Source organism: Gymnoscopelus microlampas, assembly GCF_963454915.1.
Source record: "Gymnoscopelus microlampas genome assembly, chromosome: 3".
Classification (NCBI taxonomy): domain Eukaryota; kingdom Metazoa; phylum Chordata; class Actinopteri; order Myctophiformes; family Myctophidae; genus Gymnoscopelus; species Gymnoscopelus microlampas.
The window spans coordinates 20,859,696-20,883,028 of record NC_139940.1 but is presented as its reverse complement, the minus strand read 5'-3'; the positions used below and the strand labels follow the sequence as shown (position 1 = coordinate 20,883,028).

The following is a 23,333-nucleotide window of genomic DNA, read 5'->3' as shown; positions in this document are numbered from 1 at the left end:
CAGGAATTGAACGTCATCGTAAAAGCTGTGAGTTGGAAGGTCTGTACATTCAATGTGTAAAATAATAAACACCAATAGTCTTTATATGCGATCGAGCAATCCAGTTGTTTACATTTAACGAATGAAACCATTGTCATACTGTTGAAAGGTTCGGTTGTCAGTTTATGTCTGAATACAGCGTTGAGTTTCCCTTGCATCATGTCTTGTAAGCTCAGCTGACTGCTTGGAAGAAATACACATGATGTATGATCATTAGGAAAGATGTGTGTTGTTTATTTTGAGCTGCAGTGCAGAAGCTGTACAGGTTTCTAAAGTGCAGTTTGTTTCCCGTCTTTATAGAAGCATCACTTATATTACATGTATTTGCTTTTATGATCATTTAGCCATCTTGATTTGTACTAGCCCTAGAATGTCTGTGATATTACATGTAATATCATATGTATATGTGTATACATTGTGTATACGCGCGTGCGTGCGTGCGTGTGTGTGTAATATCATAGCCATCCTAGGGCTAGATTTGTACTAGCCTCGGAAACCCAGCCTTTTTTTGTTACAGATTTGTACTAGCCCTCTAGCATAGCTGTGATATTACACACACACACACACACACACACACACACACACACACACACACACACACACACACACACACACACACACACACACACACACACACACATACAATACATGTAATATCACAGCCATTCTAGGGCTAGAATTGTACTAGCCAAGACCGACTAGCCAAAATTGCATGCTTATTTGATCCCATCTGTATGGTGCAGAAACAGATGTTTAAAATGTCTATAAATTGTGCATTCTTTTTTTGTTTTTTTTGTTCAAAGGTTGAAGATGTCCTGGATTAGAGAAGGCGAGCTGAACTTCATTGAGAAACTCTCAGCCAACATACTCAAGGTAGAAGAATAACACACACTGCTTGTAAATAAAATGTTTTGCTGGTTAAAGAGTTTTTACTCTATGGTGTTTGTGATATGAAATGTAAGCTTACCATAATCACAGTAAACATTATCATGTCTTCAGTCATATTCAAGGGCTTTTTTTAAACTAACTCCAGTCACCTTCAGTTCAGCACAGCTGAGGTGTGGAAATAACTAGGCTACACTTGGTTGTTAAAGTCAAGATGAAAAAATAATAATAATTTGGATTAAACTGATTGGGAATACGTTTTTAAAGAGAATCTATTTTTTTTAAATAGTTTTGAATAGAATCGTGACCCCAAGAATCGGAAAAGAATAGAGAATCGTTTTGATTTTAATTTTTTTTTTTTTTTTTATGGAACTGTGACCCCAAGAATCGGAATCGAATCGGTAATGTGATGTCAAGTGTTTTGGAGAAGACATGTGGTTGTCTACACGCTCACTAAGACCAAAACAGTACGGGTCAGCAGCAATTACTAAATTGTGAGAGAGAGAAAATGCCATGTCTATTTGTCTCTCTTGAACAGGCTGGTCCAACACCTAAGCATGTGGCCTTTATCATGGATGGCAACCGACGATTTGCCCGTAAGAAACACGTGGAGCGACAAGAGGGACATATGCAGGGCTTCAATAAACTAGCAGAGGTAAGGAAATTACCCTCATTTTCCCTCAATGCCTTATTTCACTACTCTACCGGCCATTCTGGAATGTGACAATCTAGAGATGGACCATATAAAGAATGGACGACGTATGGGCCAATATATCCACATCTGTATTTGTTGTCAAGGACGACATGTTGCTGTGATATGTAGGACCTATATTTGACATTACAGTTTAACACTAACAATATAACTTTTAATTTTACATTTTTTCATTTTATGTATTCTTTCATGAACTTGTCAGTAATTTACTGATACTTAACAAACAGTACTAATGTTTGTTTGTTTATTTGTTGTTGTTTGACATTGTTCATAATGCTAATATAATATTGTTATTACCTTTGCATAGTTACATCAGTGCACAATCCACATTGAAAAGTGTGGTTATGATGAATGATGTACAGGGCTGGTGGATTTCAGGCTTTTCAGGATGCTGCTACCAGTGAAGAAAAAGCTTCTGTTTCTGTTTAATAATAATAGTGATCAAGGCCATTTGTCTGAGATCCTTTCACTTCGCTAACATATTAGTGACATTTTGTTTTCCCCGCCAGACACTACGTTGGTGTTTGCATCTGAACATTCGTGAGGTCACAGTTTATGCCTTCAGCATTGAGAACTTCAAGCGGTCCCAAGATGAAGTGGATGGACTGATGGAGCTGGCCAAGCAAAAGTTTATAAAACTGTTAGAAGAGCAGTGAGTATCAAAAATGATATTGATTGGATCTAAAAACCCGTCACAGCGATTAAAGAGATCTTCCTGTACCTAACCCATATTAGTAATTTGGTCTTCTTTAGAAAATAACATTGCTTTGGCCAATAAAGGAATACTTCACCCCCAAAATGACAGTCAGTTACTCACCCCATGAAGCCTTGAATTCATGGAGTATTTTTTATTTGTGTTGCATACCTTCCTGGGTGAATGAAGACAAAAGAAAATATTCGATGAATTTAAGTTTATAGGTTTCCAAGATTAACAACAGCAAAACTATATGAACTAGAAAAAGTGCTCCTCAGATCTCCGCCAGGTCATGTAGGTTATTGTGGGCCAGCAATGTTCGGAATTCGCCAATCAGGATAGAATATGAAATGTTTTTCTCCTGGTGGAGAAAGAAAATCAGTTTATAAACTCTCAAACAACAGTATTATCCAAGTGTTTTCAATTAAGTCTTCAATCGTTTCGCCGTTCATTGGTATTTCCATTTCCGCTAAACACTTGGGTGTGTGAACAGTCTGATGCACAAAGGAAGAAGGCGCCTGGGCATGCGTGTGGCTTTCAACACATGCTGAGTGCGCACTTGCACTCACTCACCCAGATGTGTTCCTCGTGCGTGAAATTTGTGTGAGAATGTACTACTAAATTGCAGTATTTTTTTAAGTACTGAGCATAAGATTGCATACATAACATTTGGATTAATTTGTGTGAGTTGTATGGGAGATTTTTGTATTGTATTGTAAGTATTTTCCTTCTTTTTTGATTCTTCATTCACTATGCATCACAAACAAAAAATCTCCATGAATTCAAGGGTAATTGATAGGAAAAATATATATTTAGGGGATGAAGTATTCCTTAAACCACTTTCAACTTGGTGTCCCTATTTTGGGCATGTAATTAAAGGTGAAAATATTTTACAAATTGTAAAATAGTGAAAATAGCACATCTACAAGCTCACATTGTTTCGCATTGCGGCGAGTTGTGAGCTTGCAGATCGACTTTTTTCACTATTTGTCCTACGACAAAGTTTAAAAAGCTTAAGTGGTTAAAGCAGCACTATGTAACTTTCTAGCAACTATATAGCATATTATGTCCCACAAAATGATAAAGTTACATGTTTAAGCATTAACAATCATCCTGATCCTAATGAGTTTCATCCTGGCATTTGCCAAGGCACCAAGGCAGAACTGCCAGTCAAAGCGAAGACTGGCCAATCCCAGCACGTCCTCGCCGGATAATGCTTGCACAGACTCTTGGGTATTGAAGTCCAAGACGTTGGCTGCCATGTTATTTGTGTCCAAAGTGGCCACTGATACCCCAAACTACATAGTGCTGCTTTAACTGAGTTGCTTCAGGGACAGCCAGTTACCATAGATATTGAGAGACTGACAAATAACTGAATAGTTGCTGGTCCAATTCTTTGTACCCACATGCAGGTTTATTACAGGTTTGACTCAGCAGCCAGACGCTGGTTTGTGTAGGTTGTCCCCCTTCCCCACCACAAGGGGAGAATTTAATAGATATGACCACAATGGAAACAAGTCCTCAGGACTTTTTTGTGTTATACTTTTAGGTTTAATGTCTGATTGTACCACATTCTGTTTACATGTCTGACTAATAAAGTATTCAATCAATTTAAACTAACCACCTACCCTCCTCCCCCTTTCCCCAGAGAGAATCTTGAGAAGCATGGTGTTTGCGTCCGTGTATTAGGAGACTTGACACTACTGCCACTGGACCTTCAGCAACATATCGCCAAAGCTGTGGTCGCAACCAGAGCTCACGACAAGTATGCAACGTTTTGTTCTTTCTTACATGTAAAGGTACCCACACACTGCTTTCATGTTACCGATCATGATCACCTTTTATTGCATTGGGAGGGCGTTGGTGATCACATGAACACATCTATATTTCACCTATACTGCCCTACAAAGCCAAAGTGCAGTAACTAAGCGAAGAATCCAACTGATAAAAAAGGCTTTAATGTGTTTTAACTGGCCGGCCAAATGGGTTATCGGTATATTTGTGATATTGCACTACTTGCATATCTGTTCATGAGGTAACTGTTTTACATACTTGTTATACTATACATAACATTGTGATTAGATAATTGTTCCAGTAGGTTTTAGATGTCCTACAAAATGATGTTTTCTAAATCATGTAGATAAGTGAATATGATTCACCTGTATACACAGAATATCACATGATACACATTGTTATATTTCACAGTACTAGACTGGTGCCCGTTGGGCACCGGCCTACTCGTGAACGATACAAGTTAGGAACGATAAAATAGGGAATGAATGCCCCACCTTGTTATGCAATACCCGTGTCAAAGTACCGGTTGTAGCAGTCTGTCTGTCTGTGTCCCTTTGGGGGGTGGTTCTAGTAAATCCTTGTGCCTGGTAAATGCACAGTTTGCGCTGACTGGAAAGTGGACTGACTAAGTAATCAAATGGCAGGTGTAGGGAATTTGCCAAATCAAGCTTAGGCTGGGGTTGCCATGGTAATCAATTAGCTCTTTTGGGCCAAGGCCAGAGCCTTTTCTGGCGGTTCTGGACAACCGCCTATTCGACCGCCGAGAGTTGAAACAAAAGCAGGAGAAATGTTATGTCCAGTCTTCATCAGGTCAGGTTGGTCACATGATTTCCCCTTTTTATGGGTAATTAATATACACCAAGTGAACATATACATATATACATATGATGAATACAAATGTTTGCTCTTGCAGTTTTATTTAATTATATATATTAATGATTCATTAATTTATTTAAAAAAATAAAAGGGATCCAATATAGAAAAAAAAAAAGAAAAGAAAATACTCATCTTAAACTATTTTTTATTATTGATTTAGTTGAATGTATTAGGTGCAATTCATGGCTGGGACTGACAGATTGTAATACAGCTGCTACAACTAAATCAACTGGATGTCTCGTTGTGGGGCATGGTGGTGGCGCCCTCACATGGATGTTAGTGGTTGGGACAGGGGACTTGAGACTTGCCATATTGTGCAACTCTTTTCTGTGTTGGATTCCTTTAAGTACCTGCTATTTTTATAAGAACGGTTAATTTTATTTTAATATAAATATTAATTTGCTTCTAAGTGTATACTTTTTCATATTTAATATTAATTATGTATATGGGAGTACTCAGATCACCTTGACCTGATGAAGACTCACTGTACATAACATTTCTGCTGCTTTTGTTTGAACCTATCTGTGAAATGTAACACTGTGTGTCACCTGCCAATAGCTTACATGTGCCTCGACTTTGTCATCCTGAGTACAACCCTTCTCATCTGTGTCTCAGCTTTACCCTGCACCCCACCACCACCACCACCACCACCATGACCACCAACTCATCTCCTGACAAAATGGTTAACATATGAATGAATTATTGTAAACTGTCCTGTTCAACAGATGCTTCCTGAATGTGTGCTTTGCGTACACCTCAAGACATGAAATCACCAATGCAGTCAGGGAAATGGCTTGGGGAGTTGAGCAGGGTCTTATCAAGTCAAGGTAAGCATCTGCTTCAGATACACTGACTGCTGTCTTGTGAATTCATCTTTTCAGCATCCCAGGCACATATACATGTCGTTCATGGTATTCTCATCATAATGTGTTTTGCTCTACAATACGGCGCAATGCCATAGCTCAGTGGTTCTCAAAGTGGGGTCCAGGGACCCTCAAGGAAACCTCAGGGTGTGAAATATGAGAGTAGTTACTATGAGACCCTTACGGCTCTATTTGATTTCCATTTGTACGTACACTCTCAGCGTTATGGGGATCCTCAAATAAAGTTTTAGAACCACTGCCATAGCTCATCGGTTCAAAGTTGACAACCTTAATGATAATCACCTCTTATTTGATTTTGATCACCTGCCACCAAGACATCTGTGATTGAGTGCTATGAATAGCTCATTGTGTACCATGACTGACCGTGTGTGTGTGTGTGTGTGTGTGTGTGTGTGTGTGTGTGTGTGTGTGTGTGTGTGTGTGTGTGTGCGCGCGCGCACGTGTGTGTGCGCACGTGTGTGCGTGTGTTGTGCTCAGTGATGTGTCCGAGGCCCTGCTCAGTGAGTGTCTGTACAGCAGCAACTCCCCCAACCCAGATCTTCTCATCCGCACTTCAGGAGAAGTGCGCCTCAGTGACTTCCTCCTTTGGCAGGTGATTATGGGACTGGCCACTTGTTAAGCCTGATTTATACGGGGGACTACCACTGTGTCCCACGCCAAAAATAGCCAATCTACAAGCTCACACCGCATTGCATTGCAACAAGTTGTAAGCTTTGTAAATCTGCTCTTTTTGGCAAGGGACACTGTTGCACAACGGAGTATAAACAAGCCATTAATTAAAGTAGGATGTACATGTTTTTGTAAGATTAACTACTACTCATTGCTGCCCATTTATGTGTTCATTTATTTATATATTCACTTTTTATGCCTGATTATATCCTTAACCCATTTAGACCTGAGGCTGATTTTAAAAACGCCTTCTAAATCCTAACCTAAGTTTTCTGAAAAACATTTTTATTCTATATACATAGCAACATCTAAAATGACACGGATGCTTTCCCGGTTTTAAAGGTGTAACAACCATGTACTGTAAAGTGCTTTCCAGGTCTTAATGGGTTAAAGGAATATTTTTTCTATCAATTACTACTAAAACCTTCAATTCCTATACAAATTTAGTTTTAACTTTTGTTTTAGTGCATTTTTGTTTTAGTAATGTAGCATTACTTTGTGATGGATATAGAATCCAAAAATTAAGAGAATACTTCGTGAATCGACAGTAAAACTATATAAAAAATCAATTTATAACTCTTACATAGCTCTCAGAGTATGCCTGGGCGAACACATGCATGTGATCTCAGATGTGTTGAAGCCCACATGAATGCCCAGGTGTGTTCCTCATGGGTGCATGTTTATCCCACAAGTGTTTTAATACTTATGTTTTGGGAAAATAGATCCTTTATAGTAATTAACATTATTGTCCAACTCAATATAAATGATTGCGTTAATGACGTGTACACAATCATTTTAATCCAGTGTTAAATGGCACCGTCTTGTAAGGAATAATTGCTCATTCCTACGAGCAGAATCAGGACTAAAAGATGTTACCATGACAACTGATCTAACTCATGTCTCAAAGTGATTTCTACGAAAAGCTATTCCTTGCCAAAAATATATATTTAGCACTGAATCTTAAGCATTATCTTGTGAATAATGTCCCTAATTGGCCTTAGCAACAACTCACAGAAGACATTACAAAATAATCCATATTGCTCTCAGATGAAGTTAGTCATACAAGTGTGTGTGTGTGTGTGTGTGTGTGTGTGTGTGTGTGTGTGTGTGTGTGTGTGTGTGTGTGTGTGTGTGTGTGTGTGTGTGTGTGTCACATGTTTCACATCACTTAGTTCTTCTGCATGCCTGATGTAGTGTACCAGGTATTCATTTTCTTTTAATTTTCCTTTTTTCCCCCATCCTGCAGACCTCTCACTCGTGCATAGTGTTCCAGTCAGTTTTGTGGCCAGAGTACTCATTCTGGAACTTGTGTGAAGCCGTCCTCCAATATCAATTCAATTACAGATCGATTCAAGTAAGTACGCTATGTTATATTCAGGTGAAATTTGGTTGGTGTTGCACAATAGCATACCTGCATTGGAGGAGAGCAGGGCTTGAACAGTCCGTTCTGTGCAGAGTAAGTAGGTCGAAGTGGCTTATTGTCAGTATCAGCCGAGCAAGAAAGGCGTCTTATCCCCCTTACAAGGCTCTAGACCAGAGAGGTGGATTGATTAGGTGGAACGCCACATCTACCGTCAGCTCCCAGTACTTACTGCACGTCTTTGTTACCAAGCCGTGCTACTCATATGCTGAGTTGGTGGTGCCTGGAATCGAACCCCAAAACTTGCATTTCAAAGGCGAGCACTCTACCCTAGCACAAACATTATCAGCAATAATATTATTTTAATGTTTACGTTCTTGGATTCTACCCCCAACATAGTGTTTCTTTTTTTTTGCCATTTTGTTATCTATAGTATTTTATTTATCCAGGGTAGACTTGGTGAGTGTGAAGGCTGTTTTACAGCAACGCCCTGCTTCACTGTCATACAGTTGCACACATTCACACCTGGGACTGGGAGCTGCTAAATACAACCACAATGTTATACTGGAGCAGTTAATGTATGCAATATGCTCAAAAACACATTATTTATGTGCTACTGTTAACGCAAATAATACAATTTACATCAGGTAGGCTAAGAATACGCAAGGTACATGTCTTTAGCTTTCTTCATATTTACTGTCCATATGAAATTGTTTCACTTACAAATCAAACAGGATAATTGCCTTTGACATAATCTGGCAGTCATTGATTTACCCTCCATCACTCCGCTTTTGACCTTGCTGTAAAATAAAACTGTTGGTACTACATTAACAGACTTAGCCTAATTCAAACTTGTAGCTCTATCAAATAACCTACTAAAGAAGTAACAATAACACACACACACACACACACACACACACACACACACACACACACACACACACACACACACACACACACACACACACACACACACACACACACACACACACACACACACACACACACACACAGGAGTTGAGGTCTAACTCTAGATAATTAAGCTCTTTATACAGTACATATCCCTGTATGACCCTCTTTAGAACAGAGCAGAGTGACCTTGGATTGCATGCAAACTCAGCATACTGTACTATGAGCTCAAACAAGAATGCAATACACAGAATAAAACTATTTAAATTAAATTATTAAAACATAAACATATCAACATTTCTTAGGTAATATTTTATATCTCATTGTGATGTTCCACAAACATAAGATCCTCCTTTGGGTTATTGTAAATAGCATACAATAATTACACATTGCAAGCAAATAATAGAATAAAAAAAGATCCTGAATAATGATGGGATATCCGTGGCTTCATGAAATCAAGCGTCTAGTCTATACAGGCAGCCTGGCTGCCGTACAGTCCATATTGTGTATTCAAACGTATGAAAAGAATGTCCTCTGGAGAATTGGGAAAGACTTCAGGCATGAAAATGCATGTTGCTTTTGGAGCATGCATCGATACAATGAGGTACACTGAAACACAGATCCTTACATTTAGTTTTCATTTCTACTTCTAGTAAATATCGTTAAGCAGTTCAGAGCCCTGGAGGAGAGTAAAAAAGATCAACCCCAAGGCTAATAATTCTTATCAATTGAACTTTAATTCATTGAATTTAATTAAACTACCATGTATAGTGTTATAGCTGTTGCATGACATAACTGCCCATTTACACTGGCCTATTGTCCATGTACACGCTGTGTTTGCTAAATTTGTATCAACAAATCAACAAAACTTTCCTGTACATTTATCAAACATGAAATGAAGTAAAGCTTTTAGCTTTCTTACGTGACCATATTCACACAGCAGGCATTTTGCTCTCATGTCATTCTGCCGTAATTCTGTGTGAATATGGTCAATTAAACTAACCAGATCTGAGCAGTGGTATCTGTGGCTTTGCAGAAAGCCAGAGAGCTCCACAGAGAAGAGCAGGCTCGACTGCAGCTAGAAGCAGATCGTGCCTGTACAGCAGAGTTCCTGCAGCATCATGGGAATGGGAAGCCAGCTGATGCCCAGCGGAGACAGGAACTACTGTTAAACTACACTGCCCGTCGGGAGGAACGGGCTCAGGACTTCGTAGGAGCACTGAAGCATAAGAGGAATACTTTCTTCAGTGATTTATCCAGCCAAGCTGCCATGGCATAGAGAAGCTACAAAGAATAGACCCCCATGTTGAAATGGGGCTAAACCCTCTCCCTTCCTCTTTCTTAATACGACTGCCGTCGAAAAGGGAAGAGCGAACATGAACTTGCAACAGTTTGTTTTTGTATTATTGATTTATACAAAGATGAGAGGGTAATTTTTTACCCCTATGGGGCTATACTGTAGGTAGTATATGGGGGAATATTTATGGCTATAGATCTAAGTCTTAAAAGGACATGTCTGGTCAAGATGTAGCTTAAAGATGTATATGTTGTATAAATTGTGTGTCAAATACATGCCACATACTAGAATATCAGGTACTGGGCCCAGGTTTTAGATACAAATTTGAAAGCAGTTTGTGATTAAGGTCAGAGAAATATAAACCAGTACCATTGAGTGCTTTTCTTGTGGCCAAAAATGCTATCTCATTGTTAATTGTTAAATCTGTCTGTGATGTTGACAATATACAAAACTATATTTTGACCAGCTTTCTTAGTGAAAATAAAATTGTGATTATCTGTATGTTAATGCCATGTTGACTCACTTAACTCTTTATTTTTTACTATGTTGCCATTCATTAAAACAACTACAATTGGCTAGTTGTGTGTGTGTGTGTGAGTGAGTGAGTGAGTGAGAGGGAGAGAGACAAACGCACACCCACACCATTAGCGGCGTCATTTTTATAGAGTACAACATACCCAAATACAAACATTATGGTTTGATTTGATTTGTCAAACTTGTACCGCATGAATCTAAATCTCTTGTGTGATTGACTTGAGTTTGAGGTGATTGGTTTTTCTCCATAGTGGTGTTTATCATATTGGATTCTTCCATCAAACCAACAGAAGACGGCCGCTAGTACTTGCACCCTATATTTTACTAAAACTTGATAACCTATTAGCTAATATGCAAAAGATATTAGTAATTATTCTGTGTTTTCAAGTTATTGACATGTCAATTTATGTTTTTACAGGTGGATAGTACTACGTAGTGTAATAAGGTTCAGCCTTATTCAATTTAGTTGCAGTGAGCTAGAAAACAATACAAAGACAACTTATTAGACATACTAAAACCACACATCCACAAATTAAAGTATAAAACAAAATGTGCTGGACGTTTCCTCAGAGATCATGATGACACCTGTCTTGAGTGTGAGTTGAGCAGGCTGATGGGTGAAGGTATGTATTTAGATATTTATATAAAACAGTTACATGTAATTTTATATAGTAAAGGACAGCCTTTTATCAATCATAACCAAGTACACAGGTCTTATGGTTTGTTTGGCCTGGGAGAAACATCTTACTATTACTATTACTTACTTACTACTATTTGTATTTATTCCAGTCACCTCTTATTTAGGCTATTGGGAACTTGTAATTGTCTGTGTGTGGACATATATACTGTAATAAATCTCCACAGAGAATAATATAGTAGTATGATATAGTATAATAGTATTTCCAATTTTCAGTACTTCTACTCCACTACATCTCAGAGGCAAAATGTTTACTTTTACTCCACTACAGTTATTTGAAAACCTTAGTTACTAGTTACTTTGTAGATTTTGATATTATTACAAAACATGTATTAACCACTTCAGCCATATACATTTCGGCCATTTGAAAATAGCCGATCTACAAGCTCACAATGCATCGCATCTGCTATTTTCAAAAGATTTGTATACATTTTATACATTTGAAAACTTGTGAAATGGGACATGAGTACTTTGTACTTTGGTACTTTAAGTACATTTTGATACCAATACTTTTATACTTTAACTCAAGTAAATTTTGAATTCTGGACATTTACTTGTAACAGCTAGAGTATTTCTACATTGCAGTATTGATACTTTTACTTAAGTGCAAAATGGGAGTACTTTTTCCATCACTGTCTGTACTCACTTTTAATTAATTTACCCCTACTCATGAGGGAGTTTTGTTCTTCAACTATCAATATGAGATTTAATACAAACTAACTAACGATTTGCTGAGTACAAGTCTTTTCAGTCAAACATGAAATACTGGCTGTAATACTACGCCCCCTTGTGACATAAATTCATATTTCTTTTTTTAAAACTGCCTCTTTGACGTATGGGTGGCGCTTAAAAGCACGTGACACGATGGCATCCAATGACCGACTCCAAAATATAAAACCGGTTCGAACCGGTTTCGTTCTTATATTTCAGTGTATAAAGTATTAAAACATTCAGCTTGTTATACATTCGCCATTATACCCGCTCAAACGTATAGCCGATATCTCTATTTCCTCTTGGAGGGAAAATAATTTGCAGTTTCATTTTTTTGAAATTTTCTACTCCTTTCCCGTCCTCAACATGCCCAAAAGAAAGGTAAGATTATTTTATTTGTATTTTTTTTACTTTTCTCAGTTATAGCTCATTCTGTGGCCTTAAAGCTTCTCGTGTTCTTAGATCGAGGTTAACGTTTGATTTGATTTGTACATCAGAAGAACGTCATCACCGTTAACCCACTGACATGGCTGCTCTAGCAATGGAGACCTATTTTAGTCATTTTGATGCATCCTCTCGTGCGCCGCCTATTAAAGCTTAATACGATATTTTACAAATGCATCGTCAACACTAAAGTCAACACTAACGAATTTAACTCTATTAAATGTGCATATGTTCATGCAAAAGCACCAGAATCGTGGATCGCGCCTTGCAAAAAAAAAATAATAATTCTGGCGCTCATCTCCTCTCCTCTCCGGGGGGATGTGTGTGTTTTCTGCCAGCGTCAGATTGTGCTTTTCAGGGCTGGTACTATTAACGTTACACGCTGTGCACGGGAATGCAATGCTTGTTGTAAGTTTAAAAAAAATAATACGAGTAAAATAATAGTGATTGCAATAAGTATTTCGACGTTATAAGCGGAGTGGATGTGTGGCCGGGGAGGGTTTTGGGTGTGTACATTAGTCACCTAGGAGTCAAATAAGTTCAGCTTCCAAAGTTGACGAGGACGTGGGGGGAGGGGTGGGTGTGTGTGTGTGGGAAATGCAAAATGTTAGTGGCGGGCTGGCGGCATATCACTTTTTAAAAAACAAATGTATTTTATTAGTTTTTTTTAAATAAAGAATGATGGCATTTTATGTCCATGTTTCTTTTTATAATGTTATCAATCAAAGCTTAAAACGACACTATGTATTTAAACCGCATGTGAGGGAAAATGTGAGGTTTCCTTTTTTTAACTGAGGTTGTCGTCCTACTGCATGATTTAAAAGTGTTGTATTTAAATATACCGGTAGGCTATAATATAGGCTATAATATATTTAAACAATAATACAAAAAATACAATACAAAAAAAAATACATTAGGAAAAAAAAAAGTCTACTCATCAATTCTTACATTTCTTGCGGTTGATTGTTTAAAAAAAATTGCTAACGTCTACGGGTTAGTTATTTGGGGCCCATATGTTGTGTGGAGATAAAGATTAGCAGCATTGTTACGGTTAATCTTATCATGTTCTTAACAGCTGTCGGGCGCGCAGACTGGTGCAAAACAAAGGAAGTGTCAAAGCCTCATGTATGCTTCGTCGCACGACGGTGTCGCGCGCCTAAAATAGCAGACCTACAAGCTCACAGCGCGTTGTGGACGCGACGCGTTGTGAGCTTGTAGGTCTGCTGTTTAAGGCGCGCGACACCGTCGTGCAACGCAGGATAAATGGGGATTCAGCGCGCCAACGCGGTGTCATCATGACACAGACGGGCCAGATTTCAAATTCGAATATGCGCGGGAGACAGCGTTGCCAGGTTTTGCAAGAGAAATAATCAATCAGGTCTAGGAAAACAAGCCCAAAAGAAGCAACTATAGGCCACATGATTGAGCACTTTAACCCTATATACCATTGGCTATTTGAAAATAGCCAATCTACAAGCTCATATCAACGCGTTGTGAGCTTGTAGATCTGCTATTTTCAAAAAACCCTTGCAATAAAATCGGAATATTTGGATTTTTAAAAAAAAATAAACACCACAAATGCTCCCTTGGGTACAAAACATTTTCATGAAAATATTTGAGAACCACTGGTTTAAATTACTTATAATAAAGGAAACAACACTACACAGAAAAACAAGCCCAAAGTTGCTTATAATAAGCGGACATGGCAGCCCTGGCGGGAGATCCTTTGTCACAACAGCCCAAAACACTAATGATGTTGTTTCTCCTCCCCTTGATAGACCGCCTATGACGCGTTACACTCAATAACCAATAATAATTGAGCGGTACATCAACTGCCACTTTGTGGCCTTTAGAAGTATTGAAGGGTTAATTTAAGATTCTCACATTGTTTGTGGAATAGTTTGCAATTTTTTTTAGAAAAGGCCTGGCTATATCGGCAATAACAATTTGTATCTGACTTTAAAATTGTTTCTTTTGGATTTTCTGTTGCAGGCAGCAGCAGGAGCTGAAGTGGTACGTATGTGTTAATATTGTTGTAAATGATACAGCAGCCTATATAAGAATTAAACACTGAAATGTCATCTCTTCATTTAAAAAAAAAAGCCTGTCTCCCTCTTTTCTCTATAGGCTTCCCGGCGGTCTCCGCGGTTGGCAGCGGTGAGTTATATTGATGTAAACTTAAGCAAATTACACTTTGTTTGTCACATTTGTGATTACTGTTATTATCATTTTCATTTTTTATTATTTATATGACACAAGTTTGTTGTCAGTAAAGTAAAATGTGTCATTACTGTTTAGTAAATGATATGTTTCAAAACCCAAACGCCTATAAGCTTGTACCATGATACTGTAGATGCATGTTGTCACTCATGTAATCTTCATGGGCTAAAATCTTCTTCTTTTTTGTGCCTCCCCTGCAGAATCCAAAGCCAGCAGCAGCAGCTAAGCCGAAAAAAGCTGCAGCCCCAAAAGTATGGAACAGACTGATGTCAATCATTGCTTCTACCTGCATGCTTCAGCATTGGGTCACACAGCATGTGAAACTAATTCATGACCTTTAGTGTTGCTCAGCTATCAAGTTTGACCTAGTTCCAGCTCACGAGAAAGGGCCCTTGAGAAACAATTTAGATGGCTTGGTAGCCTTAACTGAGCTTTGAAGCACATGATGATGCAAAAGCAAAGATTTAAGAAATAAGCATACTAACTGGTGATATTATCTTGCTATCTTCCAGAAAGCAGCCAAAGGAAAAAAGGCCGCTCCAGCTGAGAATGGGGATCCCAAGGCTGAGGTGAGTTGCATACTCATAGGTTGTTCCACTATCGACACACACACACACACACACACACACACACACACACACACACACACACACACACACACACACACACACACACACACACACACACACACACACACACTCACACACACACTCACACAAACAAATATACATGACCGGTCACATTAGAAGGGGCCTGTCTGTCATTGTTTAGTATAAAGCTTGAAATCTAACACTGCAGTGCTCTTCTTTTTCTTGTTCCAAGGCACCAAAGGCTGAGGCCGCTGCAGATGCTAAATGAATAACAGTTCAGTTTTGCTTATTCTGTGTACTTGGTGATTGTACAGTTTTAAAATAAGTATTTTTTACCAAGTTTTATATTATAGATGTCATTTATAGTTTGTTTTGGGCTTGCACTTGTTGTATTGAAGCTGTTCCAAGAGAGTGGGGGTGGGATTTCACATTTCATATCCATTTTTATGCCATGTTGAAACGATTACCGTCCATATCCTGTAAAAGTAACATTTTTATCTTTGTCTAATCCTGATTTTTTTTTTTTAACTGCTGAATAATACAGATATTTTCCTACGTTTTGGATTTTGAATATAATTTTAAAACCCAAATAATATCATGAGGCAGCTAAAGTGTGTTACTTAAACGTTTAGGGAGAATAGGAGTTTTGCCACTATCTCCTTGTATTTTATTGTAAGGGTAATAACTAATGCAATGCTTACCAAATGTTTTGAAACACTGTACGTCAACATGAGACCCAGTCATTGGAAATACCATAGAAAAATATTCTGTAAGGAGAACTTGTATTAGGTCAACAGTTAAATACAACCAGACAACGAGTTATGTTGTGAACTCTTGTCATCTGAAAATATTCTTTTGCTTCTTAAATTATGTTCTGTAACAGTGGAAGGAAGGAAGCTTTTCTGATTCCTATGGGTTTCAATGTTCTAAATGTTATTGAATAAAACAATCCAAAATGTCAATTTGTTTGTTCCTTTGCATGTTTTTTTATTCAATTAAATTCCTTCACTGACATTACCATTGTTGTAACTGCAAACAAATAAAAACATGTGCAACTCCCATTGATAAGATTATTATTAGTTAATGTGTTAAAATAATCGGAGGGGGCGGGGGGGTTACATGTTAAAGATGGGGTTTTATTGTATCTGTCAATACTAGTTTTACAGCCCTTTTCTCCTGTAGTTGTGATCATAATTTATGTTCAATGCCATTAAGACTCTTTACTGTTTTAGGACTAACAAAGGAAATACATAGATGTTTCAAACTGCAACTGCTTATTGAGTCCATATGAGTGAGAGAAATGTATAGTGTATTATAAACACCAGCATTACCACCTTTATTTGCTGTATGTTCACCTACATTGTTGACACATGGGCTTGTGAAACCCTTTGAGACCATGCACATCAATTCTTACAAAAGGACTGATGAAACCCTCTTGACTAATTCAGCTAACTCAAGATGATAACCTGTCTACAGGCAAAAGGCACATTTTGTCACTGCATAATTGTGTTGTAAACTGAACTGCATTCTTACCAGTATAAATTGCAGAATCACATCAATTTGTATACATCCTTGAGTTAACTTTTAATTTAATATAACCCAAATAACGTCTTTGTTATAGTCTCTTAATGTTGATGGTGTCACTTGCCTGCCTTCATTGATAGTACACAGTGAAGAGAGACAGGAAACAGGGAGAGTCGGGAGTGACATGCAGCAAAGGTCCACCGGGCTTGGGAATCGAACCGAGGACTCGATGCCAGGCATCAGAGCCCACATGGTATGCGCCCCAACCACACAGTCATCGGCGCCCCAAACGCAACACATCTTAACATAAGCCACACTGACATCAGAGGTGGACCGAACCATTTTGAGACTGATCAGCACTCATCCAACAGTTGTTGAGGAACTAGTTGTTTCTCAGCTGGCATAACCCCCCTATCTTTTTTAACCACCTCCCACCATCATGTCCCCTGACGCTACCTCAGGTCCAGGGATGCCAACCTCCTAGAAATCCCCAAGTGCTGAACCTGGGGTGATGGGGCTTTTTTCAGTTGCCAGCCCCTCTGTGGAACTCATTTCCAAGTAACTCACATCATAACAGCCTCTCTTCTAAAACTGCCCTCAAAACCCACCTCTTCAGACTTTCCTTCCCCACCTAATCCCTATCTTTGCAGTCCCCATCTTTTTATTTTGCTTTCATTAATTGTGTTTATGTTGTTTGTGAAGCGTATTTGAGTATCCCCAAAAGCAATATATACTGTAAGTCTATCATAAACCCGTGTCAAATAAATGATCTGTGTACATACAGTATATGTATATGAATATGACTCACTGAAAACATTGAACATAAGTTTATCCATATTAAAACAATATTTCCAATTGTATGTCATTCTCATCCTAGAGTTAACATGGACACACATACAGTATATAATATATACTGTACATGTATAAAGATACTATATAGGCATGTGGGAAAAGGAATTCATAAATAAACAGATCAGGTCAGTGTTTGAAAGCACAGAAGTTTAATTCAAAAATATATTTTTAAAAAGTTCACATTTACCTATAATAAGCCACAATAAAGAAAACAAGACTAAGGTCTAATAACAGTGTGGCTCCTATGAGGATCTTGGTCTTTGTGGTCTTCTATGATGCATCTATGATACTGTATATGACATGGGCAAAGTTTCAATAGCCATTCACTTCCAATATAAAATAAAATAAATATTTCAAGGTGGGGGAAAGGTGTGGAGGTAATTGCTTGGTATAACTGGCTGGCACTGTGCACAAAAATGTGGTACTGATCGGTCCAGCCGTTTGCGAGATCAGCCCCAGACACACATACACACACACTTGTAGAATCAATGCTCAAATCCTACAGAACCCATGGCATAACAAAACTATAAATAATCATGGTCAGCAAGAGGAAGTTGGCCTGCCAAGCTGTCTCGCCGACCATGCCCACTTTGTTCCCCCCTCACCGGACGAGGTGGCGGAATAGGCACGCTGTCCTCATTCAGAATGGGCTCAAGGGTGTCTCCTGAAGTCAGGCAGATGTTATGGAGGACAGCACATGCAGTGACGACAGTGGGGACAAATGTGTGGGGCACGTCCAGAGCCTTGAGGAGCAGGCACTTCCAGCGCATCTTCATCATACCGAAGACTCGCCCAATAATCGAGTGAGCCTTGGCATGGTGGTGGTTAAAGTGACTCTGCCTCTCCTGCAGCGGCTCCCGATATGGAGTGAGGATGGCTACAGGACGGTCGATGCAGGGGTAGCCACCATCCCCAACAATGAAGTAACCTGGAGGAGGGTACAGAGTCTCTTTATATATCCTACTATTCTTCAGGACTCTGGTGTGGTGGACAGAGCCAGGACACCCCACAAAGGTGTTAAGGAGCCTTCCCTGACCATCACATACTGCTTGCAGCTGTATGGATAGGAAGAGCTTCCTGTTGAGGTAGACCTGGCTGCCTGGCACAGAAGGGGTCTTGATGTGAACATGGCATGCATCTATGGCACCCACACACTTGGAGAAGGCCGAGCTGTTGGCCAACTGCTCAAAATTTTGACCAACCTGGTCAAGCTCCTCAGCAGTGGGAAGGCGAATCACCTCATGGCGTAGGGCTGCAATCATCTCTGTTCCTCTGTGGACCAACCTGCACAAAGTGGATCTGGGAATGTGAAAAGCGTGGGACACAGCACTGTAGGACAATCCATGTGCCAGCCAGTACACCGTTACCAACACCATTATGTGCTTTCCCCAGCCATGTGTCCCCTCCTGTCCTGGCAGCAGCCTAATAAGGGCTTGAATGGAGATTCTGCTCATACGGTAGTCTGAAAGGAAGTCCTGTTCCCCATTGAAAAATTGTTGCAGCACCGGCAGAGCTCTATTGACTCTAGCATATTTCCGGGGTCCTGGAAGATTGTTGCCCTATGAAGGAAAATTACAGTGTGATTGTTGGCATATATACATTATACATCAATGGCTATTAACATGGCCATGTTAATGCATGCATGTCATTTGCTTTTTATCCAGATTTCGAATCTGACCTTATAAGTGCTAGGTGTAGGCTCCATGTTAGCCCTAGAATGGCTGAAATTCCATATGCTGACTGCATGTATTCCATAGCCAGAGAACACGCAATGCATTTTTGTGGGGGGTAGTTATTAGGTTAGTGCAGTGTACTCACCTGCCAACCAGTAGTACAGTACACATGGCAACAGGTGGAATCCCGACTCCCCAGCCTCGACAAAACGCATTGCGTCTTCTGTGGCTGGAATAGGCTACATGCAAGAGTAACAGGATAGGTGGGCACTAGGGACATCTGGGCACCGGCACCTCAACGTAAAATGGTCTATTTTGTCCAAAATATAGAAAAATGGTCTTAAGTTAAGTAAAGTACACATGATTAGAACTTGCTTAAACATTCGACAATTAAGGTCTAATATTTCTACCTGTATATCCAGTCATTTTGGGGCATCAACAAGTTGAAGGATACATTTAAGTCTGATAATGATGTACCATGGTCCGTGCATGTTCACATCATGTATCATGTATACTTTACATTACTTATTTCTTTCATGTTTTTTTATTTTGCATTTGTACATGTTTTGGAGAAGTACGGGCTTTGCTGGTGACATTCCAGGGCAATCTTGGGAAGGCTAAGCTTTGGGTATGATTACATCCATGCATTTTCCTACCGCCTTTTATGTTTTATTTTTAATCACATGTCATGCAAGATTGGCACAGCCAATGTCTTTTAGCACAACTTATATGTTGAAAGTACATTGTGAGCTACTACTACCTCCTGTAGGAGCAGAATGGCGCGCCGCAGCCACGCTCTCCTGCGCGCTGAGCGCCGTTGTTCCTGCAGTATCTCCTCCCATATGCCTAGGACACACGCTATGGCGGCCGTCTTCACCACATCACGAGAGAAACCCAGACAGTACAGATGATCAGAGTCTGGAAAACGGACCATACTTTGTTGTTGATGTATGACTATGAATGAGTGAGTGCATTCGAGAGAGATCCAGCTGTGCGTGTATTACTACGTCATAAGCGATTGACCCAGTGTTGCCAGATTTTGCGAGAGAAATAAGCAACCTATGAAAATAGGGCCAAAAGAAGCGACTAGGATACGGCTATTTGAAAATGTATTTGTATTTGTTGGGGGTGTTGAATTATGCAAACCAAGGACTATACTACAGGACAAAATGCTGCTCCTCTCATGGAAGGAGAGACAGTTTGTATTTAGCGGCCAGGTGCTCCCAATGCACCTGATTGGCTTTGATTGATTGATTGAATACTTTATTTAGAAAGACATGGTAAAAGTACATGGAGGTACAATTCACAATAAAAGGTCTCTAAACTGGATCGCTCATAAAAGTACTTGGCCTATTTAAAATGAGATGAGGGCCCCTGCGAGAATCTTCAGGGTATTCTACTGACTAGAAAGTTGATCCTGTACAGGATCAACTTTGTGGCACCCCACATTACTGTAGCAGGACATGAGTGAAGACAATGTCAGACAGGGGAATACACACACACATGCCCTAATAGCTAGGCCAAACAAACTACAAAGCCCCCCCCCTACAAAGCGAGGTTCCATAAGGGACCGAGAAACTAACAGAATAATCAACATAACATACTTAAACATGTGTCATTTAGTAAAGAAAGCTAGAAAATAATATTACTTTGAAAATGTGACTAAGACTACCAAAATTTGGTTGGCAGTTGTTTTATCCGACAGAACTGAAAACATGAGATTGCCCCATTTATATAACCAAATACAAATAAGGCAAGATACAAAATATGCTTGCTGAAGTTAAAACGTTTTAAAAGTGACGGTGTTAGGCCGAGGGTACGTCCTGACAGCTCTAGCCCTAATGCGCATCAGAGGTAGAAGGCCAGCTGAGACTATTGAGTCCCCCCAGCATACGGTAAATATGACCTACCGACGGCACCGTGCTCAACCAAAATGAACCAAACCAGTGTTAACCAAACTGACATAATTTACCTAGGATAACTATAAACTAACAAGTCCCCAAATTATCTCCACTCCAGCCAGTCCCATCTGCACCCAACACACCAGGCCCTCCCTCAGCAACTAAGATTACCGGTATTCTTGAAGCATTTAAGAGGAGAGGAACAGGGACAGAAGGTAGGAACGAGACAGAATCAGGCAAGACTTGAAGATGACAAAACCCAGGTCACGTTGTCCAACATATAAGACACTCCCTCAACATTTTCTGATTCAGATATACAAAATCCAGTCATTCAGTACACTTTAATAAGGCCAACCCGAAAAAAAAAAAACAGGGTGGAGGCTCCTCCCAGGCTGTCCCAGCTCACCAGGAGTGTGCACACAAAGCACCACACCGATCCATCCAGCGTCGCCCGAGACCGACCATTCTGGACTGGCAAGACAAGACTCACTTCGGTATAAAACAAAATCTCCACCTCCCAGCCATCTACGGCCTGGCAGAGAGAGACAACACACTGCCTCCCAAGCTGCACCGGCCTGGTGAAGACCACTCCTGACATTACTTAACCAATTATAAACTGATCTAAAGCTCCCACACATGGAGCTCTCACAAGATTTAGGTACTGGACCAAACAATTAGACAGAAAGGGGAAAACAATGTGGACAGTGACCTATTAGATTACAATTAAACAAAACAAATGCTCTCTCTCCAACCCTGCAAAGCCAGGACAGGTGAGACAGGTGCGCCTACAGGTGCGGTGTTCCCCCCTACCTCAGCTGCTTCACATAAAACTAAACTGAATCACTCAACCCTGGTCTTCAGTGGCCCTCCTGAGTCCCCCTACCACACAAGGCATCCCAGTGGCACCACCCCGACTCCGTCCCATCTTGTGTGGAACAGAATCTACAAAGATAAACAAACAAACACAAAAGAATACTACAGGGAGTCCCACAGGGGGAAACACTGTTAATCCTACGCGGGGACCACCACGCCTCAGACACAACGCACTTGTCACACCCATCCTGACTGCTAACCACTATATTGTGCAGTGATACCAATTAAATTACAGCACAAAATTACACCAAACAAGACTTCAGGAAGTGACGGACCTCCTTCCGTTGTACCTGTGCTGAACCGGTGACTTAGGGGAGGCGATAAACCAGTTCTTTGTGTCTTCGCGGAAATGCCCCACCTTCCGCCTCTCGCCGTTCTATTTCCAGATTTACCTTCACATCCTGGAGACCGGCACCACACCCGTGCTGACCGCCTATCTGCCCACACAGGCCGCGCTGGCCGGTGCCAAGTGGGAGAGAATCGAAGGTACCGGGAGTTGTGTTGCTACCTGCGAGTCGTGTTGTGTGCTAGATCCCGGACGTCGGACGAGCCCCCATTTTGTTACGACCTGGCTCGTAATGCAAACCAAGGCCTAAACTACATAGGACAAAATGCTGCTGCTCTCATGGAAGGAGAGAGATACTGAGTGGTGGGGCCATAGCCGCCACACCCAGCATTTTATAGTGCACACTGGGAGCACCCAATACACCGGATTGGCACCCTACATTACTCGAGCTAGCTGGACCTGAGGGGAGACAATGTCAGACAGGGGAAATACACACACACACACATGCCCTAGTACAGAACTTTTTCGTGCCAACGACCCCCAAATTGATATGTAAATAATATTGATATTCGATATGCCCAGAAGCAAAGATTTGAGTTCAAAATGTTCTCCTTTTTAATTAAAAAAATAAAAATAAAAAAGCAGATCTAAAAGCTCATAGCGCTGCACTTGGTGCTGTGCTATGAGCTTGTATTTTTTATTAGCCAAAGTATAAAATATGGATAAAGTGGTTAATGATTGTGATGCTTTATTAACAAATGTTACTGGGGACCCCCTGGTACCCTCCCAAGGACCCACTTTGAGAACCAATGCCCTAGAAGGCCAAACTACAGGGGCTAGCTGACACTTATAATAAGCGGACATGGCAACACTGACAACGTCCCTTCAAAATGACGCTTCACTCGCGTC

The 23,333-nt window shown here is 40.1% G+C and overlaps 2 protein-coding genes and 1 long non-coding RNA gene across 5 annotated transcripts; 2 read left to right on the top strand and 1 right to left on the bottom strand.

The window, feature by feature from the left end:
• dhdds (dehydrodolichyl diphosphate synthase) lies at window positions 1-10,688 on the top strand. Of its 2 annotated transcripts, none has more exons than XM_084053029.1 (9): window positions 1-27; window positions 843-912; window positions 1,463-1,579; window positions 2,146-2,288; window positions 3,979-4,095; window positions 5,726-5,827; window positions 6,362-6,476; window positions 7,800-7,907; window positions 9,859-10,688. In XM_084053029.1, exons 2-9 carry the CDS (start codon window positions 850-852, stop codon window positions 10,099-10,101), a joined length of 1,008 nt encoding a protein of 335 aa, XP_083909155.1. In that variant the 5' UTR covers window positions 1-27; window positions 843-849; the 3' UTR covers window positions 10,102-10,688. The 2 variants fall into 2 exon arrangements, with proteins under 2 accessions (XP_083909155.1, XP_083909154.1); XM_084053028.1 differs by having other exon boundaries at window positions 1-39.
• A 1,593-nt stretch (window positions 10,689-12,281) lies between these two features.
• Window positions 12,282-16,376, top strand: LOC311041991. The gene is made up of 6 exons (XR_014600448.1): window positions 12,282-12,442; window positions 14,498-14,518; window positions 14,633-14,662; window positions 14,926-14,976; window positions 15,238-15,294; window positions 15,548-16,376. It is a non-coding gene; the product is annotated as an uncharacterized lncRNA (long non-coding RNA).
• A 1,575-nt stretch (window positions 16,377-17,951) lies between these two features.
• LOC311042132 (putative nuclease HARBI1) lies at window positions 17,952-20,359 on the bottom strand. Of its 2 annotated transcripts, none has more exons than XM_084052685.1 (2): window positions 20,122-20,359; window positions 17,952-19,250 (listed from the first exon to the last, which is right to left on the bottom strand). In XM_084052685.1, exons 1-2 carry the CDS (start codon window positions 20,296-20,298, stop codon window positions 18,216-18,218), a joined length of 1,212 nt encoding a protein of 403 aa, XP_083908811.1. In that variant the 5' UTR covers window positions 20,299-20,359; the 3' UTR covers window positions 17,952-18,215. The 2 variants fall into 2 exon arrangements, with proteins under 2 accessions (XP_083908811.1, XP_083908812.1); XM_084052686.1 differs by having other exon boundaries at window positions 20,125-20,359.
• Between the last annotated feature and the right edge of the window lie 2,974 nt (window positions 20,360-23,333).